Source organism: Rissa tridactyla, chromosome 3, assembly GCF_028500815.1.
Source record: "Rissa tridactyla isolate bRisTri1 chromosome 3, bRisTri1.patW.cur.20221130, whole genome shotgun sequence".
NCBI classification, from domain to species: Eukaryota; Metazoa; Chordata; class Aves; order Charadriiformes; family Laridae; genus Rissa; species Rissa tridactyla.
The window spans coordinates 25,280,679-25,308,224 of NC_071468.1; the positions used below are offsets into that span (position 1 = coordinate 25,280,679).

General features: G+C 41.9%; 1 protein-coding gene across 3 annotated transcripts; it reads right to left on the minus strand.

Moving 5' to 3' along the window:
- Positions 1-524: 524 nt before the first annotated feature.
- On the minus strand, positions 525-27,066 carry ATF3 (activating transcription factor 3). Of its 3 annotated transcripts, none has more exons than XM_054196867.1 (4): positions 26,976-27,066; positions 4,109-4,352; positions 3,025-3,132; positions 525-2,088 (listed from the first exon to the last, which is right to left on the minus strand). In XM_054196867.1, exons 2-4 carry the CDS (start codon positions 4,346-4,348, stop codon positions 1,891-1,893), a joined length of 546 nt encoding a protein of 181 aa, XP_054052842.1. In that variant the 5' UTR covers positions 4,349-4,352; positions 26,976-27,066; the 3' UTR covers positions 525-1,890. The 3 variants fall into 3 exon arrangements, with proteins under 3 accessions (XP_054052842.1, XP_054052843.1, XP_054052841.1); XM_054196868.1 differs by lacking the exon at positions 26,976-27,066 and adding an exon at positions 8,926-9,051; XM_054196866.1 differs by lacking the exon at positions 26,976-27,066 and adding an exon at positions 8,926-9,048 and having other exon boundaries at positions 4,109-4,269.
- Between the last annotated feature and the right edge of the window lie 480 nt (positions 27,067-27,546).

Genomic DNA, 27,546 nt, shown 5'->3' on the forward strand with positions numbered 1-27,546 from the left:
TATCCAGATCTTAGGAAAATGTACTAAGAAGTTCTGTTGCAGAATATAACGATCATATAAGGATCAGGTATGACATCTGGTAGACTCATCTAGGACTTGTAGGGTAAGAAGCTTATGGCTGAGGTATCTTTAATTTTAGCCTTTAGAACAAAAAACACAATTTCAACACTGCGTAACTGGTGTAAAATATTATGTACAGTAAGCTCCATTCTTATTTTCTGCTTCACATAAATTGTGACACTGAGCAGCTAGACACCACCGATGGAGGTACAGAATTTTGGAAGGTATAATCTCTGTACCCATTCATTCAACATACTCAGTGCCTCATCTGTGAAAAAGATGAGGGATAAGTGTTTTCAATAGTGGTGTCTCAAATACAACTGGTGAAGTTTAGGAATATATAATATTCAACACCAACAGATAAAAGTAAAAAGACAGCACAACACTTGTGTTTTCAGTTTTATCTTGCTCGCAGTATTTATTAACTTTACTCATGATGATATTAGTGATAAATAAGGATAATATTTTCTTTTACAAAAAAGTGTAAGGATATATTTTATAGGATTAAACAATCTGAGAATTTCACAGAAACATCAGAATTTAAACACTCATAGCTCCAACTGTTTTGTCCAGCAGCTTTTCTACCAACCAGTTCAAAAACATCTACAGTTAGTATTTAATAAAAAATAAAAACAATTACTCACTACAACAAAACTCTTGCCTCCTTTAGATTCTAAGTAACACTTCTGCTGACTGTAGTTGCCACTCAAACGTGAAATAAAAGTAGCTGCAATCATAGTTTTTTCCCTCTGAATCACCTGGCAAAAGGAAGTAACCCTGACCAGGGTGGAAAAAAGCTTTGTCAAGCTCTTATGCTTATAAGAGCTACCTGTATAAGTAGATCCACTGAAGTCTATAGAACCTCTTCTGTGAGTAAGGATTAAAAGCATGAATTAAGGCTTGTAGGATTACATCCTAGATGAAATCGATTATTTTTTAAAAAACCCAACTTTTAATGACTCATGAGCCTGGGATTCAGTCCTGCAGTACTTTACTCGGACAAAACCAGTATCAATATCCCTCAATAGTTAGTCTCCTCTTTCTGGTAGGTCCAATTCACTGAGTCACCAAGTGGTTGTACAAGCTGCCATTCAGCAATTCAAGGAAAAATTGTAGTCCCCGAAGGATAGTATTTGGGGTTCCAGCTCATAAAACACAAACTTAGCTACATGGACCTTTTGCAAGAAATATCATTGCTTTGTCACACCTACTAGGCTTTTCAAATTCAGTCTCTGAGATGAGTCATTGAAAAAAAAAAAAACCACACAAGTGTTGTGAAAAAAATGACAAAGCTTAGTTGGAACTGAAGGCTTTTTGTGTGTTTGTGTATGGAGTTAGGTTAGAGTGCAACATTACGTATCGGTACGTTCTGCCAGAAACCATCCCCCTGGAAACTTCGAAACTTTAAAAATACTCTCAGTCTGCTTTCCCTACCAGCAACAAGGAAAAGTAGTGTCCATCCAGCACAGTTGTCTGTACCATGTGCATCATCGGAAGTCATAGTGTTCTAGCACAAACGTCGTGAGTGCAGATACTGTATACTAGCAGAGAGCTAAAACTTCTGAAGCTGTCGTCTGTAGCTCCTAGGAACAGCAAGTATGACAGGTGCAAAACCTATATTTGAGGCAGAAGACTCTTCAATTTGATTGAGACCAGATCTTCCAAGGGGAAGAATCGCTGTCAAGCCAAAATGATTCTTTCCGCTTAAGAAAGCGATCTGCCCTTCCTAAAGGCTCTTGACTAATAGAATCCTACACATTATGTCAGATTCTCCATGGATTCTGGTAGTTGTTAAAAACACTATAAATATTTCCATGTTTGCCATATCACTTAACCTTGTAACGTGCCTTCTTTGATCTGTTGAATAAAAAGATTCCTTTCATCTTCAGGTGTCCTTCCGTTTTGTGCCCGCACTATACAAGTGGGCCTGTGAAGGTTTAGCATGTATATCAAATGCTGCTTCTCGTTCTTTAGCTCTTCAATCTGGGCTTTTAATTCTGCATTGATAGTTTCCAGCTTTTCTGATTCCTAGTCACAAAGGACAGACACAACTATTAGACTGAGCAGTTCAAATAGTTAATTGCAGTGTTTATCTAATAGTTGCAGTCTTTTATTGGTGGGGAAGCATATGGCTAGCTGTAAAAGAACTCGCATGCTCTTAACGTCCTGTAGTGGTGAAACTATACATCACTCAATCGATACTAGTCTAAAAAAGCAGGTTGACAGTTGCTTTCTGAACTGAGAGTAACAAAAGTTAAAAGGCTGAATTCAGATTTGTATTGACTTACAAGAGCGGGCATCCAAAGCACTCTTGCTGCCTTCTGCAAAACTGTTCTCAACTTTTTGGGTCAAAAATTTACCCAAAGCTATTTACGCTTCTTAGTAACTCCCTGGAACACCATGTCACATACCTGTAAACCCGTGTTAAGCTAAAAAAGTAAGGACATAGCTTTTTCCCCTTCACCCCTGGGTATAGGAACAAAGACAGGCCTGATGCTGCTGTAATATAGTTTTATATCACGGCAGAGCAGGTGAAGACACTACTGGGGTCTTAGGCCAGAGAATTCAGGGCTAAGCTAGTATGCCACTCATTTCATAAAGAAGTCAGAGATTACTTGTCGGTGTTTGTAGGCTCTTGGTCTCCACCATGGATATTATATGAAATGAGATTTTACTTTTTTTTTTGTTCAGTGTACTGATTTAAATTCATATGTCCCCATAGACAAGATTGGTCCCTGAAACAGCAATCTCTTTTCACCCCTACCATGCTTTCACTGTTTTCCAGTTTTAACCAGGTTTGATTTAATATATAGCATGTCCATTTTTTAAATAACTAATATTTAATGGGTTTACAGAGTTTTGGGTGACATCTTTCTGTAATACCTACTATGACAGTGCCCCTGTGCAGTCTGTTCAGATCCTGGTACGATGACAGATTGAGAACAACTCATGCCAGTCACTTACTTTCTGCAAACATTCTGTTTTCTCCTTCTTTTTGTTTCGGCACTTTGCAGCAGCAATTTTGTTCCTTTCCCTTCTTCGCTTTTTTCTTTCATCCTCTTCAGGAGAAAACTATCCCATAAAAACAGACACACACAATCCTTAAGATGTCATAAATACTCAACTTGTATTTTGATAACTTCTGAATTTTTAAAAACAATGTGGATAGTGTTGTCAGTGCTCACATTGTGAGTTACATAAGGATGCAATTCTGACCTTGCTTCCCATACAGTAAAATGGTAGTAACTCCATTAGAATTGTCAATAAAAACCTGACCAGAGTTTGGACGGATGTGATGGCTCATTTTAAATCAATGGTACTCAAAAATCTTGCCAAGCATCTCCCCAGGCTGACTCTCACACCTCCATCTCTTCTCCGCTTCCCAAGGAGGAAAAGGAGCAAGGGGCATGGGAAGAAGAATGGAGGATGTGGCATGAACAAGGCAGATAGAGTGCAGCAAACTAAAGACAGCGCCAAAAAGGGGATATTAACGCACTCCTTCAAGTTTCGTTTCCTGTGGAGGCTCAGACCAAGGTGTAGCTATTTCCATAACATAAGCTATTTCTCCACTTTAGAAGAGAAATGTTTTTCACGGAGACTGTTATCTTAAAGTAAAAACCTAGTGTGGACACAGCATGGCCATGTCTACCTCAGTGTACTCCACGTGGATCCGTGGACACAGCATGGCCATGTCTACCTCAGTGTACTCCACGTGGATCCCACTGCTCTGTCCTCACTCAAGTAAAGCTGCAGTGACTTATTCCAAATTCAGCCACAAGTAGGCAGGGAAACCAGATTAGCACTTGCTCTAATCTCTGTAAAACGTTGTCCTTAGTTCATAATCAAAACTAAAATATTTAACTATAGGCCTCAAGGGAAATGAGAAATACCAGAGAGTTTCCCAGAGGCACTTATCAAAAAGCCAAGCAGCAGGTTTGAAAGGATCAAGTATGATGGGGAGGGTTGTCTGATCTAATTACTGGTCTTGTGGTGAAATTTTATTAGATAATTAATCATTGACACTGAAATGCTGTTTTAAAAGTCATACCTCCGTTTTCATGATTGATGTTTCAATTGGCCTTTCAGAAACTGTCACCGTGTCCAGTGTAGAAGACATCCTGTGGGACTGACGCTTATTCTGAATGGCGAACCGCAGTTCCTCTTTCACCAGTGGGGTTAAATTTGTGAAATCATCAAACCCCAGTGAGCCTGCAGGGGACAAAGTGGGAACAATTGCGGAGGCGCTGACTTCTAAGGCAGATACCTGGCCTGAGTGTTGGACCATCATTTTGCTGAAAGGTAAAAAGAGATAATAATAGTCTTTCGGCAACATTAGACAGGCAAATAATATCTCCTAGAGGTATATTTTATAATGTGAAATGATACTGTACTTCTTGCATTGCTTCAGTCCCCATTCACATCTACCCCAATCTCTCACTAAAGTCAAGCAGTTAAGAATTTGGTCACTAGTTAAATCTTCTACTTTAGGTTGATTTCAAGCGGCTATTTAAAATAATAATAGTATTAGCGTATCACACAATATCTATCAAGGTGTTTCTGAAACTTAATATGGAAAAGAAATTATGTGTATATATATGTACACCTCAAAGTTTTAAACTGGTAATGTGTGGCAAATGAGAATCGAGTGAACAGGAGGAGAAAGAGAATAAGGAACAAAAATCAGAAAGCAAAGAAATATTATTATTATTTAAAGTACAGGAGTTTAAGAGTATCTCCATCTTCAGAGCTATACCACCATGGGTTCCAGCTTCAAATGGACAGAGTGTACCTTGATCTCACTATGTTTAGGCACAGCTCAAAGAGTTCTAGAATCTGAAGTTTGCGAACCAGGACAGAATCTGTCACAAAATGATCATGCTCAATTTTACACAAAGTTGTAGATCTGGTTATAAACTCCTGGAAAATGGTTAACAATAAGAGCGAGCACAAAGTTAAAAGTCTATACGTGCTCTGGGGCTTCAAAGCACGGGCTGAGTTGGAGCGATTGAGTCGTGAAAAATGTGAGGCCATTTGCTTCGTTCCTTTACTCTTGTAAAATGTGAAACTGTCCTCATGTGCCCTCAACGAGAGGTTTGAAATTCTTAAATATTTATGGTCAGATCTCCTGCTGATATAGAACAGTGTGACTGAAGAGACTTCAGGGGAATTATGCAAATGGACACCCATGGAGGAACCTCATTTCTAGTAGCTTTCCTAAGAAAATGAAGCTACCTGACAGTGCTCTCTACTTTCCTCATTTTAGTCATTCTTATTAACTTTTTAGCCAGTTTTGGAGAGTGAGAGACCCTCTGTGTGCTTTGTGAAAATTGGTGACTCCACTGAGGGACAAAGAGACAAAACTCAGCAGTCAGCCATCCTAACATCACGGGCAACCTAGCTAGCAGATGCATGGAGCTCTGCATGAGACGCAAACCATCTCTTGCCCAGAAGAGGTGAGATGAGAGGTTTGGAAGAAAACTGAGCTTTTTTTGTCGGTGGCCCAAGGTACAAAAGGTGCTAATGCATAGGAAAACAGATTATATTACTTCCCTTATTCAGAAAGTGACTTGTGTTAAATTGGATTTTACCATGTTGGTTTTCCAGCTTTCTTTGGTATGTGGGTTTTATGTTTTGGTTTTTTTTTAATAGCTGTACAGGTAATTACAGTACGTGTTATCTACTCTTGATTAGAACTGCAATAGTTATAGCAAGGTCGATTGTAATTTACTTAGTGCAGGTAAGCAAATAGTTGCCTCGGGGTAGCAGTGTGAGTAAGTTAAACTTCCACATGGTCAACACAGGATTGCATAGTTCCCGTATGCTACTTCTGTAACCCAGCAAGAAATGTTTGGGGTCACGTGCCTTGGCAAGAAGCTAGATTTTACTCAGAGATATCTAAAAATACACTGTACATCCACACCGGTGCAAATGAGAGTAGAACCTGGTTCATTGATAAGTGAGGTAAATACAAAAATGTGAGGACAGTGAATTGCCAGTTGGTAGAAAATGACATGTCCAGCTGCAGAGACTTCCTCACTTCTTCCTCACCCAGTCACCACAGAAGAGCTGAAGATTTCCCAGAGTCTAGGAGTGAAATCCTGAACCCACTGAAATCAAGAGGACTTTTTCTGTTGACCTCAATGGGGCCAGGATTTCACCCGAAGTTATTAAAGATGAGGAAATTATTTGGAACAACTTGTTCTTCAGAAAGACCTTGGGAAATTTATGTAATTCTCTTCAGAAAGCCCCTGCTCATGAGTCACATTTAAAGTACTGATACTGTTTAATCCTATAATCTCAGAAAGCTAGCAGTTACTCTTTTCCAACAAGTCAGATAATTTCCAGGTAAACTCCTCCCAACATTATTTATCATTTATCAACATTCAACTATTCAACTCATTTAAACAGGCTAATTCCAGATGACACGCAACTCCACTAGCAGAAATTTTAGCTGTTTTCACTGAATGTCAGTGTCTTTGGCTCCCAGTGATGGCTTCATTCAACAAAGTTAACTCTGTATAATTCAATCAAACCAGGAGTCTTAAATTAACAGTAAAGCCGTTTCTTCAGCCTACAAAATAATTAATTGAGCTAATCATTTTCCAGCACTGGTGGTTTATTCAATTATTTTTCAATTTAGGTGAACTTTTAATTAGGTTCTGCAACAGCACCAGAGGAAATCCAGAAGGTTTGTGTTTTAGTAACATGTCTGAGAAATCGTGTTAATTGTGGATTTCTACTTGTTAGTGCTAAGCGTACCACAAGGACCAACAGAACCCTACTACAATGTCCTCAGGTACCCTCATCCGTCTGTCATTAGTGTAAGAAAAGGGATGGGAGGGTGCCCACAAGGAGGGGAAGCACAGAGGGGCAAGTGTCCTTGACCATAGAAATTTGCCGCTCTCCTGCCTGAACAGCTCACTGACCTTCCAGACATCCTGAAAGGCATCTCTATTTATTCAGACTTTAGGGAAGGGGGGGCCTTCCAGGGGGCCTTCCAGGAGGCTTGTGTAAGGATTTCTGCCGTGAGCCCAGTCCCATTTTGCAGAGCTGTTTGCCACTGGTTTGCTTTCCTTGGGCAGGCCTTCTGGACAGTGCCTAGAAGGGTAGGGTTCCAGCCTACCACCAAGATTGTTAGGAACCACCGTGAAACAAGGAACAAAAATAGTCAGCCTTATGTCAAATGTACTCAGTAAGCTGAATAGATTCCCTTTTCATAACAAGGTACATGTTTTCCAATTTCTGAGGAACAAATCTGCTATTAGAAGTGTTTTACTGGAATGAAAATTAGATTTTGCTATTGAAAAAAATGCAACAGGTTGCCCTTCCTTTTTCCCCCAATTTTTGTACAAATTGTACTTGTACCTCTATCTATAAGCCATCAAGAGCACTGTCTCATTTTCTCTGGGTTTCTAAAGGCTTGGGAAACAATAGGAATAAGAATATCAAGCCTTAAAAAGTGATTACACCCAGGCCCCTCTCTGAAACGATCTCTGTTTACTTTGTTAGACCATGTACATGGACCTCCAGGCTGTTTTGACTCCTTCTGAAGTTACTGACATTGAAGGTGCTGAACATTTCACTGACCAGCACCAGAAAAGCACAGCTTGTTCCCAGTGTGATTTAATGCTTCGTTACTTTATCCTTAGTTTTGGAGTTCTCCAAAGAGAACAGCTTTTCTATTAATGGTACCCTCCCAATTTAGGTAGATACAAACAACTTTATTCATTTGTTCTCCTCCTGCTTTTTGTTTGGTCTTTTGCTGATGATTCTTTCTTTTCATCTCATCTGACAATATTTTAATTTCAGGACATACTTCCTAGCTGTGCATTTCTATTATTTACGGGTATTCTTGTTTTATATTAATATTAAAAGTGACTGCTTTCAGTCTTTTCTTTTTTGCTTAACTGCAGATGGCTCACTGTGCCTCTTGGTTTTATTTCTTCATATGAATTCCTTTTCCTCTGGTGCTGATGCAATAAACCCCGATAACCATTGAGGTTAATCTTAAACAGCATTAAGAGCAATTACAGTTCACAACCTCTGTGCACGCTGGTTGACCTTAAGCTTTCTGACATCCCATATCATTCCCGAACCGTTTTCTGCTGCCTTCCAGCTTCCTAAATGCTGTTACTAGGAGGAAAATTGATTTCCAACAGGAAACTCCTTCTCTGAAACAAGCTCGCCGTTGTGTCACGCCTGACTTGATTAGGCAACAGTTTAGTAACTGATCTCCTTCGTGTCAAGACACGGGGACAGAAAGAAAAGTGAACGTCCCTGGCTCGCACCGAGGTTTCCCACTCATTTTGTGTATCTGTAACAGATACAAACACGGCAGCCGGGGGGGTTACTCACGGCCTGCCCGGATCCTCTACAGCTCCTCCGCCCCCGCGGACCCTCCGGGCTGGCGGTGCCGCCGCCGGCTGCCTCCACCTCCCGGGCGCACTCCCGCCCGGCATCCCCGCCGGTCCCGGAGCCGCCGCCGCCGCCGTCCCTCCGCCGCGGCCGCCACCGCGCGGTGCCGAGCGGCGCTGCCGGCCCGGGGCCAGCCGGGGCTCGGCGGGCTCCCTCCCGCCGCTCACATCTGGCGGCAGCTCGGGCAGGGGGTTCCCCCCAGATGTGAGCGCCGGGAGGGCGGGCGTGGGGCAGCGGCGGGGAGCTCGGCGGGGCCGGCGGCTCTCTCGGGGCTCACGGGAAGCGGCGGTACATCCGCACCCCGTTTCGCTCCGGCGGCGAAACTTTTCCCCGCCGCGGACCCCCCCGGCGGGCATCTCTCCGCGGCGGGACAACCTCCCACGGAGCCCAAAACCCCGCTCCCCGCCGGCACCCGGAGCCTCGGCGTCTCCCCTCCCGCTTCCAACCTACCTTCCTCCCGCTGCGCTGCTGTTTTCCCCGCCGGAGGGAAGGGGCTCCCAGCCCACCCCGTCCCGGTAGCCGTCCTCTCTCCTCCGGGACGAGCAGCTCTCGCCGCTCCCCGCTCCTCTGCCTCTCGCTTCGGTTGCATCACCCCCCCTTATATAGCCGAGCGGGCAGCGCTGGTATTTACTCTGGCGGCAAGTCCCGGGCTGATGTCATGCTATTAATAGCCTCCCCGAAAGAGAGGGAGGAGGGAAACGGAGCCCGTGGCGGTGATGCAAGGTTTCCCCCGCCGGCACGGCTCGGCACGGCGCGGAACGGCGCGATCCGCGCCGTTCCGCGCCGTGCCGAGCTGTGCCGGGCGGTACCGCAGGTTCCCCGACACCTCGGAGCATCCATCGGCGCCCGGAGAGACCCCGTTCTCCCTCCCTTACCTTCCCTTTCTTTTTTTTTTTTAATTAAGGCACCGAAGGGTTTCTTTCTCCGGCTCCTTTTGCTGCGGAGAATAAATCAAAGTCTCTCTCACGAACCCCCCTTCCCACCCCCCCCCCACCCCCCCCCCAAAAAAAAAAAAAAAGAAAAAAAAGTGGAGACTGTGTAGTTTTCGAAAGGACTGAAAAATGGGATCTTATTCTACGGGAAAGAACTGTTTAACGCACCCCCCCCCTCCTTCCCCCCTCCCCTTCTCCGTGCTGCTTCAGATGACAGCTAAAAGTTCGCTTTACGTGAAGAGGAAGGCTTCAGTTTTTACTCTGAGCAGGAAAGACCCGTTAAATGAAATAACAGAAAGCTAAAAATAATGTTGTGGGGTTTGGGCTGGTTTTTTATTTGTGTTTGTGTTTTTCGGTTTTTTGGTTGTGGTTTCTGGTTTTTTCTTTAGTCTTTTCTTAAAACACAACAGCACACGATTTCCTTATGATTTCAGGGAAACCCAGGGAGTACCTATAGGAGAGAGGGTAATATGGTGATGCCAGTGGTGAAGGGGTTTTTGTTTTGTTCTGTTTTTTGTTGTTGTTTCCATAGCTTCCTGGTTTGTTAAACGACAGGAATTGCCTTCTAACAGCCCCCAAAGTGCTGTAAAATGAGATGTGTCAAAAAAGCGTTTACCCAGGAGAGACACAGAAGGCTTACAAAGAGAGATCAGTGTTATGCAGTACGATAACATTCCATAAACAACACATACAAACTTGTCATTAAGACAGTCTTCAAGTCTCTGTACCCGGCATGGAAAGATCAGGACATTTCATGCTTGAGGATATTCTAACTAAACCAATATAAAATATATACCTTCATATATAAAATGTACACCCTGATCAAGCACCCCAACTGGTTAATTAATTTCATAATCAATGTAGCTGTATTTTGATAATAGGTAATATGTCTCAAGTGGTATATTCTGGCATGTATTAATTGCTTGGAGCACTTTATGAAGGATACTGATATCTAATACTAGTATGAAAGTCCCTCTGTTCTCCCCCCGTGTGGCTGCCCGAGTGTATATGTATATACATAAATGTACACATTGGCCACACAGAGAGGAGTAGTAATCTTAGCTTTTAAAATGTCCCAGTGCTAGCATGCTCAACTTTGCAAACTTAACGCTCCTATTTTACATTTAATTTTCCACTTTTGAAAAAAAAAATAAATCTGGTGGTGAAGGGAAGGCGTCTGGAGTCGTGACGTTGGCTTTCCTCCTGTGGAAGGTGCAGTCGCTCCCTGTTCTCCTCAAACAATGAAGTGCACTTAGCAGAGGGCAGGAGTGAGCTCCTCTGACCTACCTGGCAGCTCTCCGTTTACAGCTTGTGCAAACTGCAAGCTTTTCTTTTCACTCACTTATAGATAAATCATTTTGAGCTCTTTCAAAACATGTTTATTGCCTTATCTTTATTAATCTAGGTAAATCAATGTCAAGTATAATGCCAGGCAAAAACTTTGCTCTTCAAAAGGGTCTAGAGCAAGCTTTCAGCTCGGTGCAGCCTGTGAGGTTCTTTTTACTTCAGAGGCATAATTTTATAACTCATGCCGTGTTCAAAAACAGCTGGCATCGTTTTTCTCAAGCCTAGTAGAAAAAAAATATCCCTCTCAAGCAGAGGCCAAATGTGGAAAATTTCTTCCCAAAAGATAATTGGTTGGAAAGTTCTGAGCATGAAGTTATTGTGGAAACGTGTTAGCAACATCGGTTTTAGTGGCCCTGACCAGGTGCCTGCTATAATTCTGACAGAGATTTAGCAACTGTCCGTTCTTATTTAGCTAGCTGTACCAGAACTTAGAGTGTTTTCAGCTAAGCAGAGCAATGTCACAGAACAATGAAGAGGGAAAAAAAGCAGCTCCCTCCTTCAATGTGGGTAGAAGTAGCTTGGAAATCCAAGTGTTGTTATCCTGTTGTTAAGGGTCGCTGTCGTCTACTCAACAATCACAACACTTCACCAAGCAAGCAGATGATTATTTTGTTTTGAAATCATACTATATTATACAACACTAAAGCCAAGAGATTTGTTTGCTGTACAATGCTGCTTCACCACTGCTGGTACCATTATTGCCCATGAGCTACAGACGGTACTAAAAACTGACAGCAAACCAGTTGTGTTCATTCTTGAACTGCTCCTGAAGTGAGCCAGCTCCTCCCTGCAAAGCAAACAGAGACTGTTCCTGTGCGCGTTTAAGATTAGGCCACTGAAACATGTCCTGGCTTGAAATTCTTCAGTGAAAAAAGAAAATGAAACCACATTGAAAAATAAACCCAGTTCCACTGTGTCACATAGGTTTTTATTCTGCTCCCCTTTAAAACCAAAGCTAACTTGATCTCAGTAAAGACATAGAATCACACACCAGTTTAAAGATATAAAAAATTAATAATTAAGGCTATCAGGAAGTCAAAGTAAAACCCAGTACAGCCACCAGATGCTCTGACGTTCTCTGCCAGTTTCATTTTCCATCTCATAAAATATCTTTCATTTGCCTCCCTCTGAACATTTACCGATCCTTTTCCATTTCATTTCTCTCTTTCATCACAAACTTCAGGGGACAGCTTACCCACCAGAATAGCACTCATTTCACAGAGGTGACATTCGTGTTCATTATTTCTACTTTCCCTTAAGCCAGGTACAGCAGCTCTTCACCAGAAGACCGACACGTATTGGGTCCTTCTCCCTCTTCTCAGACATGAGGCTGATTACCACCCTACGGTGTGGTCCTTGCAGCCCTCCAGGAGTCCCCAGTGTAGAGGAAAGAATTCTTTCCTTTACCTTTTCCTGACCAAATCCTGCCTCCACATCCCTTGATGCTACCTCATACGCTGTGAGTATTTGATTTAAACTAAAATACGTCTGTCTCCTTGCTAAACAGAGCTATAGACGTCATTATACAGAGGAACAGACTCCCATCCTTACAGCTTTCTGCTGTCTCCTGTCTTAACATTTATGCAACTGTAGGATGTCAGTCAGAGTAACACAATTAAAATCTCCATGTCCCATCCAGATCCTATGTTGGCTTATGGTCAAGCAGTTCCATCAAACCTATTTGGTTTGGTGAAAATATAATGAGATGTAAATAAATAAAACATCTTATGATATCTTGAGTAAAACCATCTCTCTGTGTGCTTTGCAGTTTTAATTGTATTAAATTTTGAAATTAGCTTAACCCTGACGGTTCAAATTTTTCCCTGCATGGCACATATATGAGAAAGAGGTTTCCAGAACTCAGAGTTGTCATGTGGTAAAATCAGCACAGAATCAGGTTTTTTGACTCTGTCTTAAAAAGTATTCTCTATTTCTGTGATGGGAATTAACCTTCACCATGATTTTTGCTATGTGGTACATTCAGGTCTAAATATATGTGGTATGACTCCCCTGTTCCCCAAAACACACGCAAGTTTTGAGACAATTTTCCCATCTGACTGGACTAACACCAGAGTTGAAACTTGGGACTATTTTTTCCAAGGTTTAGGTTACTACTGCTTGAACTACGGGAGTAATCTGCAGTAGAAGTAGCATCAGCCACCTCCACCCAGCTCAGGGCTCTTCAGCTGCCGTCTGGGTATTCCTTGGGCATCTGTGGGCTACTTACAAGAGTTTCTCAAAAAAGTGACTAAAAAACCCCCTAAGCGCACAGTAAGGAGGATCAAATTCACCCCAGAACATTTGGATCTCTATGGGGTAAGAAGTCCAAAAACTGAAGAGAGTTAAAACCCACAGAGTCAACGAGGATGGACTCTCACAGAGAATGTATGGCAAACCCTGCTACCGGCTTACGTTTAATACCTCTCAAGCCAATGAGTATATGTCTTGTGAAGGGAAATAAGTGCACTATTTTTAACTTATTTATTTAACACTCAAGGTGAAATTAATTTGCTCCTTGCTTTTCCCTCCTCAGCTTACCTTTCCTTACTGCTTGTTTCCATCACTATCTGATAATTCCTCTAAATCCATTTATTCTCTGTTTATTATCTCCTTTTTGGATGCTCCTGTTTGCTACCCTCTTTTACTTTGTTTCAGTAATAGCCCCCTTTCCCATTTCCTCAAAACAACAGCTTCTCCTTTTCTTTTGCCACTTCCCTTTTCTCCTCCTCTCACTTCTCTCTTTTCCCTCCCTGTATCCCTTTCTATTCCCTTTTTCCAGCAATTTTTCTCCCATAGGTCCTTCTGATCCTGCCCTGGCAGCTTCCTAAGTTTAAATGATTCATTTTAATTTTCTCTTTCACTTTTTGTGATTTTACTTTTTGTTTCTCTGCTAATAAGATGGAGACACTGATAACAAAATTACCAAGGGGTACAAGAAGATGTACATTTCAGGACCAGACTCTAGTGCCCAAAATTACCATGAACTTTACTGGAACTTTACTAAATTAAATGTTCCACAAGGTTGTCAGTCATTATTACGCACAGTGCGTTCGGGGTGCAGAGTCAGGGGACGGGGACGGAGAGGGGAGAAGTTGCACAAACATCCCTTCTCTCTAGCTGAGACAGCCCTGACAGTGGCCCAGACAAGTATATCTTTAGTTACCTCCTGCTGAAGCCTTTCAAGGTGGTTTTTTTTTATCGGATGGACTTTGTGCACTGACGTAGGAGCTGGCTAAGCACAATAGTCTGTAATTACAATTTCTGATCTCTTTGGATACATCCAGATCGTAACCAACAAGGAAGAGAGATCCCACATATGAAAGTATGAAAGAATCACATCTTAAACTAGACTGAATAAAGCAAACTCACTGGTTCCACTGAACAAGCAAAATGATAGGCCAGATATATTAATTGCTCTCCAGGCAAGTGTAAATTATATCTCCTTTATGGTGCCTCTATAGTCCCATCTGTTTAATGGCGAGAAAAGCTCCATCTTCACAGATCCTCCCCTTCACCTCCTCCTCCCCATCCTTTCCACCTTGTAAAAGCATGCCAGATTTTTCTTCAGAGCATGAACTGAAGCCGAACAGCATAATGAACTTCATCAATGGCTTTACATGTAAAAAAAAAGATCACGGATTAAAGTACTAAGACCTGATCCAACTGTTATTGAAGTCAATGGGAAGATTCCCATTGACTTCAATGAGAGATAAATTCAGCCCCCAGGGACTATGAAAAATCAGCATTTAGTCACACTGGTTCTCAGCACACAAAACTCTCCTCTTAAAATGACTTGAAAGAAATGCTAGAAATTATTCACTGAAGGTGTACGTTTCACTTAGGTGGACTAATGTAATTATGGTTTGTATGCCAGGTAAACACAAAGGGAAGAGACTGAGAGAATATGGCTATTTTTACTGGGCTGAGTTACAAATATTTTGGATACATTATGGAATCATCACGCTGCTACACACAAATAAACACACACACGCAAATACATGCTCCCTATAAAAATTACCTGTTCTCATTGATCGCCCTTGGAACTGTGCATCCTATAAAGGACACTCTAGGACTTGATGTCATTAATGATACTTTAAACAGCTCTTCTCATCTGCCTGGTAAATATGTAAATTACAATTTGCCATAATAATTACAAATGCACATTTCTAATTATTAAACATTGATTTCTACATAAATACCATTTCAGATACCAACAACGTATGACACAGATTTGCAATCTACTGACGATTCAAAACCAAGGCTGCCATTGCAGCTTTCACGCTGCTTATCATTTGTCCTCTCACCTACTTTACATGTGCCTTGCCATGAGAGGAACGCATGAATGATCTTAATTTGCAGCCTTTTATCTTCCCTGGTTTATTTTTTTGGCTTTAACTGTACAGTAACTTGCCCAGATAATAAAGAACAAAGTGTAAGTGAAATGAAACCAATAGGGCTGCACGCAGTTTTAAAATTAGACTGCCTTAATTGCAATCATACAGGCATTCCCTGAGCTCAAATCCTGACTGCTCCGTGGGCATGGGAGGCTGCCAATGAGGGCACCTCAGCAAGGGGGGAAGATGCAGGGTGTCACTGCATCCACCTGGGGTCCCCCCGTGACTGTCAGTCCAGTGGGGTCACTACCCACTGTGGGGTAGGGTCCATCTTCTGTCCAGTGACTCTTTGAAGCAAAATGGTTACAGAGAGAGAAAAGTGGACTGCAGGATGCCCCTTGTCCGTGGGCATGTCCTCACCACGAGGCTGTAAAGTCAGGCACCATCTGGTTTACTAAGTGGCTCATAACTTCCTAATAGGAAGGCTTGAGCAGGAGAAGTCAAGAGTAAGGTTCCCCAAAAAGCACAGCTGAAAGGTTTGTGGTTAGATCATTTCTCCTCAAAAAGAGGGGGCATGAGTTTCATCCCTTTCAGCCAGAGGTGAGAACCCAACTCAGGTTTTTCTACCCAGACCAAGTGGTCTCGCTGATGGAGTTTTATTAAAAGACCAGCTCAGTCCCTGACTGATGTTTTACATAGTCCAAGATTAGAAGGGAAATTGGGGTCGTGAATGCCCCAGTCACAGTGGTGATTGGATTGCAGGTTAGGTAGTAAGTAGGAGAGATGGGGACATTCATTTTCGTCGTGCCCGGCTTCCTTCTGTGGAGCTGGGCTTTAGTCATTCTACACTGGAAATAATTATTAATGAGGCAGATGAGGACACTGCTACTCACTGGACTGGGAGTCAGGAAATGAGAGGGCTCCTTATTTACTGTCTTTGTAATTTTGCATACTCTGATGGGCTTCCTTTGGTTCTGTTTCCCACTGTGTTGAAATGGATAATGGTATTTTATGTTCTAGGGTGAAGTAGCTGAGATTCCCAAATGGAAATCACTGATACAGCTGGTGTACTTCATTTTCATGTCTAATTTTAATTAGCATTCTAATGTGCCATCACACCTGGGCCTTTTGCTGCTGGATGCTCTCTAGATGCACTATTATCTATTCTCACTATTTAATGTGTGTGTCACAGTAGTATTTAGCAGCCTCAGGAAGGATTCTGGGTGTATTTTTCTTATATGCAAGAGTTTTATATCAAGCTCTGAATAGGATGACAATCTCTCAACTGTCAAACAGAAGCCCAGATTCAGCACAGCAATTAAATCAGAGCTGAATAGGCCCTGCCCAAAAGTCTTGCCTAACTTAAGTCTTGCTGTTAATAAAAAGCCTCTATAAAATATTGTAAGTTATTCCTATGGGATTATATTTCTTCTAACACATTTGGGATGAGAGCACCTGCCAAGGTATAGTTTTGTGGTCTTTTGTCACGGTCCTTATTTTGGCAGTTTTCTTATAAGTATGGGCTGACCAATTAATTTGTTATAAACCTTACAACAAAGCTTTAGAATTTGAGTAGATCTGAATTATTAAAGGAAACAAAAACCTGATAACTTTAAAGAGGCATAGAGCACGAAAGCAAAGTTTGACACAGAGAACAAAAGCAGAGTGTTTTGTCCACCTGTTACACTGAAGCCTGCATTGTTAGTGGACTTTAGAGGAGGGCCTAGTTAGTGAAAAATAACCATCTCTAAGGTAAATTGTCTTTTTATTATTCTTTTTCACTCTAATTCTTACGTTTGGGATTTATCAAACCATTTAAGCCTACTTTTTCAGAAAGTTATTTAGAGGTAAACATTTCCTGCACTGAACTAGGGATGCAGAGGATTACTACCAGGCCATTCGCATGCACCATCCCACACGCCCAGATGAACTCCGTGCATTTGAGGCCATAGGCTTTGCCGGCTGAAGCCTTCTTGGAAGCCTTCCACTCTGAAGTGAGTCTCCCTGCAGCAGCAGGAATAGCTAACGCGTGTCGTGTATAAGCAATGATGACTGGTAAGAAAAGCATTTTCTGGGAGTTTAATGATCAGTTGGGAGTGTTCTCATCCCCATATCTGTGCTCAGCTTGGCACTTACTGACAGGAAAAGCCTTCCCCATCAGGTATTTTTACTGTTGTACTTCATGAAAAAAATGTAAAATACAAAGATGAAAAAAAGATTGGCTCTGCTTTACTAGTAAAAATTAAACTCCAAATGCAGCAAAAAACAAATAGTAGTAAAAGCAGAAACAGGACTGGACCCAAGGCCCTGGGGACTGCAGGGACCAGAACTGGGAGGTAGGAGAGCTGTTGAATATAAAGAGATTTTGCAAGCTAAAGAAAGAAGGGAGAGAAGCAAGAAAAATTCATCAGGGCAGCTGCAGGAAAAAAAGACTTTTCGGTTGCTTGCTTCTGATCAGTTTTGTATGAGTTGCTATTTGTTATTAATGGGTTATTTTGTCCCATGTTCTACAGAACGATCTCAGGCTCTTTACAGCATATGAGCAAATGTAAGAGTTAGGCAGACTTAGAAATATGATGCAGTTATTAAACTACTCTAAAGAAACATGACGAAATGGATGATTTTCTAAGTTAGGTATCCTTCTAAATTAGCAAGTCTATACCTTATAACTTCCCTATATTTTTTGGCACTGCTTCCTAGGACTATTCAAATCATAATTTGTACAAGCATATGTAAGATCTTGCTTATGCTACAGCTTCAAGGATGAGGAAAATGAGAGAAAACCCTGCTGACCAGAGGGGATCAGCGAGGTGAAGCAGAATATTGGTTAGCGTACACGAGGGCACTTTGGTGGTTGTTTCTAGAGACAGAAAGCTGTCCTGTGAAAGCAATCTCTAACAGGTACAGATGGAGTTAGTTAGAGTAGGCACTTCCTTTTATTGTCAGGACTTATCAAGACATTTAAGAACCAATGTGGGAGTTTCTCCTCAGATACCACTCCTGTCAAGTTCAGTGCAAGGTCAGCCCCAATTAATTTTGCAGGACTGTGCCCATAATGAGAGAGGACTGCTTCTCCAGAATTGCTGATTATCTTTTCAAGAGTCTGCTTGCTTTTGCAGGTAAATATTGAAGGATCTTTAGTGGTACTTCACGGATGAACATACACACTACTTTAAAACTGTAAGGAACTAGTTAACTGAAGACACTGTTCTCCACTTATATACAGAAAAGAGACTGTGATACACAATCAGCCATCGGTCAGCGTGAAAGAGAAGGTAAACGCGTAAAAATAAAATACTCCTGTAAAGGGTTGTTAGGAGCACTCAGCAGATTTCACTGTGACTTCATGGTGTTTTCTACAGGAATCCAATACTGTATTGCTCCACATTAAGGGAGGGATTTACCATTTTAAGGGCTCAGTTTCCCATAAAGGAAAGGGTAGTTCAAGTCTATTTAAATTTATCATATTTTTCCATAAAAGAAAGCTGATCAAAGTACAACTTGCTTTACCATCCCATTTTAAAGACAGATTCCCATCATGTTCTGGAGGGGAAGGCAGTTTCCTTGCTAATGCAGAAGTATTTCTTGCCCTTGAATAAACCAGAATGTTCCATGTTGTATCAGAAAAATTGTGAAATGTTTAGTAAAGTCTGCTTCCAAATGACAGCCATGTTGTGGCACAGACAGGTATCTGGCAGTCCCCAGCCCAGACTGGCACTCTCTTTTGAATTTATAGCCATGCCCAGCACTTCAGAAGGAGTTTTGCTCAAGTTGGGATTGCAGGATCAGTCCCGTGACTTGTTTGGAAACAATAAATTAGGCTGGGTGTCATGCTTCCTGGCTTTAGTGAGCCTGTATCTGTTAGTACCATTTAAACACTACCCCACTTTAACCAGTCAGATAAATCATCAGCTTCGTGACTGGAGCAGAAACTACAGATATGACAGAGTACCCGAAACAAGCCATGAACTCTCCGCAGATATAAATTGGCATAAGTGCTTTCATTTCATCACCCAAGGATTTCACTTGGAATGGCTTAGCTTGACATTTTTTGTTGATTATTTATTTTGCGTTCAAAGCATCTGTATGAAGCAGAGAGAATATGAAACCTGGCAGGCAACATTTAAATTTGGGAGGTCTTTTTTTACAGGTTTGTGTGAAAGTTGTGCTTTGTGCAAAAGTGGGTGTTTAGGCTCTGAAGTTTTCTCAACAATTTCCTTACTGGTCTGTAAAATCTCTTGAACTCAGGCTGTAAATCAGCTATGTGTTAGGCTGAGAGTGCTGGCAGTGAAAAAAGGCTTTCATAGCAAGTGAGATGTGCACACTGTTTTCTCTGAAGAGAGTGGGGCTTAAACATGTACTCAGTTGTTGGGTTTGGGTTTACAATTATTACAGGACACTATAACTTTTATTAAAAACATATAATATAATATAATATAATATAATATAATATAACTTTTCCATGAATGCTCTGTATCCTTAAAATATCCATGCAGATGTCTGAGCATTTGTAGGTTTCATCACCAACTCGAATACATGTTTAAACACTACGCTTTTTTCATTTTTAAAACACCCATTGTACATATTGTTGCAAGAAGTGCTGTAAAAGCAGCATTCCAGGCCACAGCCTGACTCCTCAGGAAGCCACCAGCACATTCATGCAGCTTTTCCCCCATCATGGGTACTCCTGTCACAGCGTATTGGTAGGTCAGAGCCATGGGCCTCCTCTCTAAACTCGTTCCTGTAAACTGTGTAACAGGGGAACTTCAGCATCCTTTGGCTTCCTGACATAATCAGTTCATTGAATCTTACTTATTTGTGAATGTGCCTGCCCCAAATGGGCTGCTTACAAAACCGTGTGTGTGTGTGTGTTATAATCACCCTTCTTCTATTACCCTAGTCCAAGACTTGTCCTTATCTCTCATAACACCTGCTGCATATCTCCCAGAGCTCAACAGAAGGGTTATTGGGTGAAATTTAGCGGCCACAGGAGATGAAATGAAATGAGCTAACAGTCATCAACTATTATCATCATGGTGACTGTTAGCACCACAATTGCCCATCAGCATAGTCATCACCTATTTTCCAAATCTCCTCTTTGGTTGCTACAAGAGTCTTTGCCCTTAACTCTTGAGCTCAGTTCATTTTGGTCCCAATTTTCCTTTCACTTCCCCATGTGACCTCACAGACTCCAGTTCAGCTGCACTTCATTTGCACTAATGAACAGAGAGTTGGGCTTTGAGTCCGAGTTCTCAAAGACCTTTGGCCCAACATCCATTTACACTTATGTGATAAGACACCTAAATATCTTGCAAAGTAGGAGGGGTAAGCATTCTCTCATGGCTATCCTTCCTTCTACTATGGCATGGATTATTTTAGACTTTACATGTATGCCTTATTCTCACTGCAATTTGTGAGGCCACGTTTCCATTGAGGTAAGCATTAAACCAGTGGCAGGGTTACAGCAGACCCTAATTATATTACAGTTTAATAGGGAAACAGATTATGTCAAGTGGGAAGTCAGCAACATATTTTTGGAGCACATCTCAAAGTTCACACGGTGAACTGGAAACTTCCTTTTACTGGAATATTTATAGTTTGTTTGTTTTAAACTGGAAATAACCTTTCTGTGAGTGTCTCCTGAGAGCTATTTGGGACAAAGACGGTGTGCAGAGCATCAACCACAGCCATCAGCTGAAAGAGATCTGGATCCTACTCCTTTTCAAACTCTCCTGTGATGGATTAGGATGGCAGCTTTAGAGTGGACAAGCTGCAGTTACCTCAAGCAATGCAAATCTCAAACTCTTTTAGAGAAAACCCTTGCCCTGGGCTACAAACACCATGGCACCCAGATCCCCTATGTGCCACAGTCAGAAACCTTTGTGTTCCTATGCACCTCAAAGTTTAATTTCTGCATAAGTGCTCATCTGCTGCCCAAGTAGGCTATTCCCAGTGGGTTCCTGATACTAAATCTTCCCCTAGGTCCTCTAAGGTATATGTTTTCTGATCATGCCTATCCTATGCAGCAGGAGTGAGCACCTGCACAGGGTAGTCATGCCTTTCTTTCAAAGACTGGGTGTCTTTTAGGGCACTTGCTTCGAAGAAGGGAGAACAAGGATCAATTTCTGCTCTAAAAAAATGCTTGCATAAAATCTTCGAGCAGCCCTGGGAGCGAGGACCAGAAACAGAGTCTTCTCCCGAGTAACAGCTGTCCTCTATCTATTTTCTTCATGGCCTCGGCAAGGAGCATGGAACGTGCTCCTCTCCCCATCTATAGCCAGATCAGAAGAAATATGAGATTAAACATCATTAGGCAGTCAGTGGAACTGAACCTGGCTCCTACATATCCCTACTGAATCCTCAAAGGAAGCAGCGCTGCCTCATCCTTCCACCAGCATTTGCAAGAAAAGAGCAATGCCTTGCTAAACTGAAAATAAGAGACCAAAGCACAGGCAGAGATCTCAGGTTTGTGCATCTCAAGAGGACAGAGGTGCCTCCCTACAGCCCGGGGGGCAAGCGGTCCCCCATCTCCCGCTGGGGAGGCTGAGACACTGCCTGCACACCTTGGTGGCTGATTTGGGAGCTACTTCAAGAAGTCTTCCAGATGAGGATCAAGATATGTAAGACAGGGGACCTAGAAGTCAGGTATTTCTGTGACTAGAATTTGGGTGGCTGAGGTTTTATGGGAACTCTGTTGGCTCCTGAGCCTCTTCAATAAGCTTACATTTTACAGTAAGGACAGCAATTATTAACGAGGTGTGAGAAACCGCTTTGTTTTCTCTTGCGATGATCCAAGTGCACCACCACCAGGGACAACTCTCTTTTAGAAAGCCGTGGGGAAATGTTTAAAAGGAGAAAGTCTCAACACCTCCATAACCATCTAATTAGAACATGTAGTGGGACAGAACTATCATGTGAAAATGTCGCTGATTGATTTAGCAAAGTTCAGTACACCTTGTAAACAAAAAGTATATTTCCATCCCAATGTAAAATACTGGTTTGAATTTTTCTGGAAATATCAAACTCATGTTGATAGAAAAATGAAATAAACACATTAAAAAAAATAATTCATCTCTTCTTTGAAACACGCCACCTTATTCTAAAATAACCATATTCAGCCCCGCTGATACTCAAGATATTAAACTATTTCTTTCTCTTTCCTACTAGAAAATGAAGCCACTCAGGCAAGTAACCACAGCATTGGAGTGCTTCATTTTGTTAAGTTTGATATAAACTTGTTTTATAAGATACTTTGCCTATCAAATGACAGGAGGTCCTTTAACATAAACACCACTGCAATTTTATTACATGAATGAGGTTGGTTTTTTACTCTAAACAAGTGCAGGAATTTGCAAATCCTGACCTTTAAACACTTTCATGCATGCTTAATTTTAATTGTGCACGTAATCTCAGTGAGTCTGGTACTACTCATATGTTTAAATTTAAGCACATACATAGGTGTTAGCAGGACTGGGCTTTGATATAGCACAAAATCTAATGTCTAGTTTTTCAGTGTTAAAATTAGTATCCTGTTAAATTCAGTTTTCTAAGAGAAGTCATATGAAACAAATTATAAAAAATAATCCATATCTAACAAATATTTTAACTGATATATATATATAAGGATAGATAATATTTCTAAATATATATATAATTTGATATATAATATTTCTAAAAAGTACTAAGAGTCATATGGGGGACCTGACACATAACCTTGTGGAAGAAACCCTTAGAGAGACGGCTACTGAGGGAGGAAAAATCTGGAAAACTTTTCCAGCCCACAGACAGGAAAAAGCCATGTCACCCCACGCTGGAGCCGTCTGTCTCTCCTCACACTAACTCAGCCCTTCTCAGCCCGCAAGCACATGCTGGGGAGCCATCGCCGTCCCAAACAGCAATATTTGCCATTCATCCGAGAGTTTCCCTGAGTATTTCCTAATAGAGCTCATGTTCCTGGCAGGTCTGCTCGCCTTTGCCGTGATGGTGGTCTGACACTAACATCCATGCTCCCAAATCCCTTGGTAGCCGTGGAGGAGGTTGCTTGTGGTCTCCGGGCTGCCCTGTGGTGGGATACGGCAGCAGCCCGCGCTGCTCCACGCAGACCGAGGGAAGACAATGCCACCGGGGCTCATCCAGGTAAGAAATGGGATGAAATTATTTTCATTGCTGCTGGCATGGGTACGCACTCCCAATTCTGTTTTCTGCTGCTTATTCAGAGTAACATGTTATCGGTTATCACCAAGATAGCTATTCTTATTATAGAAACATTGGGCCTTGTTATAAGATATATGTACTCTGAAAACTCAAAAAATTAGTATCAGCTAATTTTTCTCTAATTCAGAAAATAGGCTAAATCTTGATGGCTCTGTTGACTTTTATTTGCTTTCCAAAATCATAATTATTTTCTATACTGAGTAATTGTCTGTGAACATTTTGTTTGGGAGCTCAGCTTGAAAAACAAGCTAACAACAACAAAACCCAACCAACCAGTAAGGGCAAGCGGCACTCACAAGATTTTATCGGTTACTTCCAGCAAATGCCCCTCGGTGCCTATTTCACTCTGCTATTCTGAGTTAATTTGCAAAGCTTCGGCAAGGAACAAAGGTTAAATACTTGGAATTTGCACAGGTTGTATGTCAATGCAGAATGCTGAATAAATGTTACAAGTAAATGGTAGTTCTTCCAAGAAGGAAAAAGGAGGGGCACTGGGTGCAGCTGGCCTGAAAACCATTATAAGAAGAAAATTCCTCTGGAGCCAAGAGGGAAAGCAGGAGGTGGAAATGCAGAGCATCGCAGGGGTACTGCTTTCAAGACTGCTTCATTAGGGGACTCCAGGTAGGTATGGAGCTGAGCAGAACTATTTTACAAACATCTCCTGTAATGTTTTACTGTAAGGAATAACACAATATATGCCTGTAGTACAGGAACCTGCTCTGGTAATACTGGAGTACATTTGAGCAACCTGAGCTGAGGGTTGAGCTTTGGTAGTTAGGGATATTGGTAATTAAAAGCAGTGAAAATAGGTGCAAACCCAGTGGCACAGCATGCTACGGAGGTGGATATTTGTAGTCACAAAACTACAGCCCTGGATGAGCTTATAGCAAATCAGATTAAATTTGAGATTGCTGAATTGTGCTGTGGGAATCTATTTCTGTTGATGGGGCTCGGATTGTTCTGCTTTTGTTTGGTTTGGGTTCTGCTGGGTCATTTTATCAACGTGTGTCAAATACGTTCATGCTGGTCATTGTAGTAGCAGTTGCCATTCCAAGCTATCTCCGCACAGCAGATACACTGCATCTCCTAGTAAGTTAGAGGTGGGCAAGCCGAGGGAAACAGAACCAGTTTGTCCACCACTGTACCGCATGAAAACCATAGCAGAGAAAACACAAAACCTCGAAGTCTTGACTCTCCTGGCAAATGGGGAATGTTCTCAACGCACGGTACTGTGGAAACCTTTCCTCCTCCGGCCCTCCCCTGCCACGAACAACTTTTTTACCAGTTCTGGTCCTCATCCAGCTCTGAGAGTCAGTGACGATAATTTCAGCATGCCTTGTCTGGCCTCAGCAGATTTTCTCATGAATTAAAAAAACGGGGTGTGACGTGGAATTTTTTTCTGACTCCTATGAATACGTCTCCTGGAAAACATCCTTTGAACGGTTCTGCTATCGGCATGTATTTTCTGCATTTCACTCTCTTTCCCACTTGTATTATTCTGGTGTTTTACAGGAAAGTTTCTAACTTGTTATTTTCAGTTCTAGTACTCTAGGAAATTGTAGCTACTTTGTGTTAGTATTTCAAAATTAGACTTCTACCTTCACGGGCTAGTCCTGGGAGAAACTCAGCGTCCTCAGCTCTTACGAAACCAGTGATGTTCTGGGTGCTCAGCACATTACTGAATAAGGCCTCATCGGAAAGATATCCAGCCAAAGGTGACAAACTTCTGAATAAAAAGTGCCCCGGTTTCATTCAAAAGCTACTTGTAAACAAAAAAAAGTCCGAAAAAATTAACCTACTTCTCAAACTACTTAAAAAAGTCCTGAGAAGTCAGTAATTTCTAAAAAATTTGGGGAACACTTGAAACAAGTCATCACCACTAAGATTTTATTTTAGTATTTTTTTTCTTATGGCTTATACATTTTGTAGTTACTTTTTCTGCTATTTCTTCAGAACATATTCATTGTAATTCTTCTCTGTACCATTATCACTCGCCTGCAGTTAGATATTTTTATTACGGAGACAAGATATCTCATCGTGGTAACAGCGCTCCATTTTACCTTATCCTTATCAGTTTTCTTCTTTTGTGTCATTCACACACACACAGAGTTCAAAATATTTGTGAGATGACCTCATATTTTTTTTGTTGTTGTTTCATTTTGATCTTGTTTTCCTGGCTGAGAGAATGTGTGTCACTTGTGTTTTGAAATGAACTCTGGTAAATACAGCCGCTTCTTGAAAAGATCACTGCTCTCATTTGAGCACGACTTTGCCATAAATATGCAAGTGGGAAGAAAACTATGAAGGCTTCTTGTGCGAACTACCCACGGGCTCAGTCTTCTCCCCGTTACGGCACAGTGCTGCTTCTGGATCCTTCCTCGCAGAGCACACGACCTACCTCACGGCCGTACATGACACTGAGTGCCAAAGAAGGATAATTGTATTATAAGACTTTTTAATTCCCCAACTTACTTCAGCTGTTATCAGCAGCTGGTTACTTCAGCTAGCTGATATGCCTCGGTGTCTTGTAAACATTCGCTCTAGTATTGTGCATTACTCATAGTTGGAAAATCACTTTGACTCCTGTAACATAATTATGTTAATGTCAAATGAGTCACAGGGAAACAGAAAACTTGTATCAGAGCTGCACCTTAGTGCCAGTTTCTGAATGCTCCCGTTGGCACAGCAGAAGTAGGTTAGGGGATTTAGGGGGAAAAACAACTTTCATTTAATGAGTGATGTGAAATTATGATAATGACTCATAAGGAAGCTTGCGTGACAATCAAATTCAGATTCACTGAAATATAAAATTGCTAAGAGAGTAACCTGTCTGATTATTTATAAGAGTAAGAATGAAAAATACTAAATTTTTAAAGAATGACTTTCCCAGGAAAACTGCACAAATATCTTTTGCACATAAACAGCTTTTGACATCTATTATTTAGTTCCAACGGCAGTAAGTGATTTATTTAAATTGACATCTTAATTAGATTACATTTCAGAGTCAATCATCTCCAATATTTTATTAATTCTACCTCTTTCTTGGTTTAGTTAATGCAAGTGATCATTTAGGGAAAAAAAACCCAACTCCCTTTTAGCTCACTTTTGGATCATAACGCAAAAAGCCGGAAGCTCTTCAGCAAGCTAAAAGTTCTTGTAACGTATCTTGTCCTAACTTGAAGCAGCTGAAGGGACAGTAAGGGCAGAATTCGTTCCCGAGTTAAAAGACACGGGGGACACACATCTGTGACACGCTGGCTCTCTCAGGGCTAAGCTGCAGCATATTCTTTTCTGTAATATACAGAGGCAAGTTACTCTGGTATTTGCCTACCAGGATTTTACATGCTCAAACATATATCAATATTTCCACATGCCAGCCTGATGAATAAGATACACCATCTGAATGTAAATGGAACCTTTTCTCTTTTTTTCAGGTGGCTGAAACATCATTCTTGGAACACAAGGGTTTTAGTATTCCAACAGATCCCACTCTGCTATTCAATAAAAAGGCTCAAAACTAAACAAAAAGGCAAAAGCCGAAATGAAAATCACGACCAGATAATTTAAAAGGAAAAAAAATAATCACTTAGAGCAATGTATAGAAAATCAGTGCTGGTAAGGAACTGCATTTACATTAATGTCCTATTTGAGAAGCTGAGGAGACAAGACTTACATTTCTCCGGGAGCTCCATCTCTCTGAGCATTTCCCCTTCGTCTGCCCACTGCTCACCTCACGCCTTTTACTGACTTTCTCCCCTAGAAACTCGGTTAATAAATTAAATCTCACATGCCCCCTAAGAAACCAACTGCTGTTACTAAATCGAGTGGGAATATATAAGGTCATGCCATAGGTGACTAAGTGGACCCCACGTTTCCCTGCGAGCCATGATCTAAATACGATGCCACAGCATCATCCCGACCTCAGGCTGAGCGAGGGGCTCCCTGTGCCCCGCCCGCAGACGGAGGGACAGGGCCAGGGCCAGGGCCGGCGGCTGGCAGCCCTCGCCGGAGGGGCTTCATCGGTGGAAAGCCTTTACTGTGGTTTTTGGTGCTTCTGCGTTACGGTTGGAAACACACGGGGAACACATGACGGGCTTCGCCCTCTGTAAATGAGCCGTGGCTGACGAGGGATGCGCACCCCTGCTTGGCCCCAGGGAGGCCGAGGGCAGACCCGGCACCCCTCACCCCGCCGGGCCGCGGCTGCGCGGCACCCGCACACCGGGTAAGCACCGGTGCCGCGACCC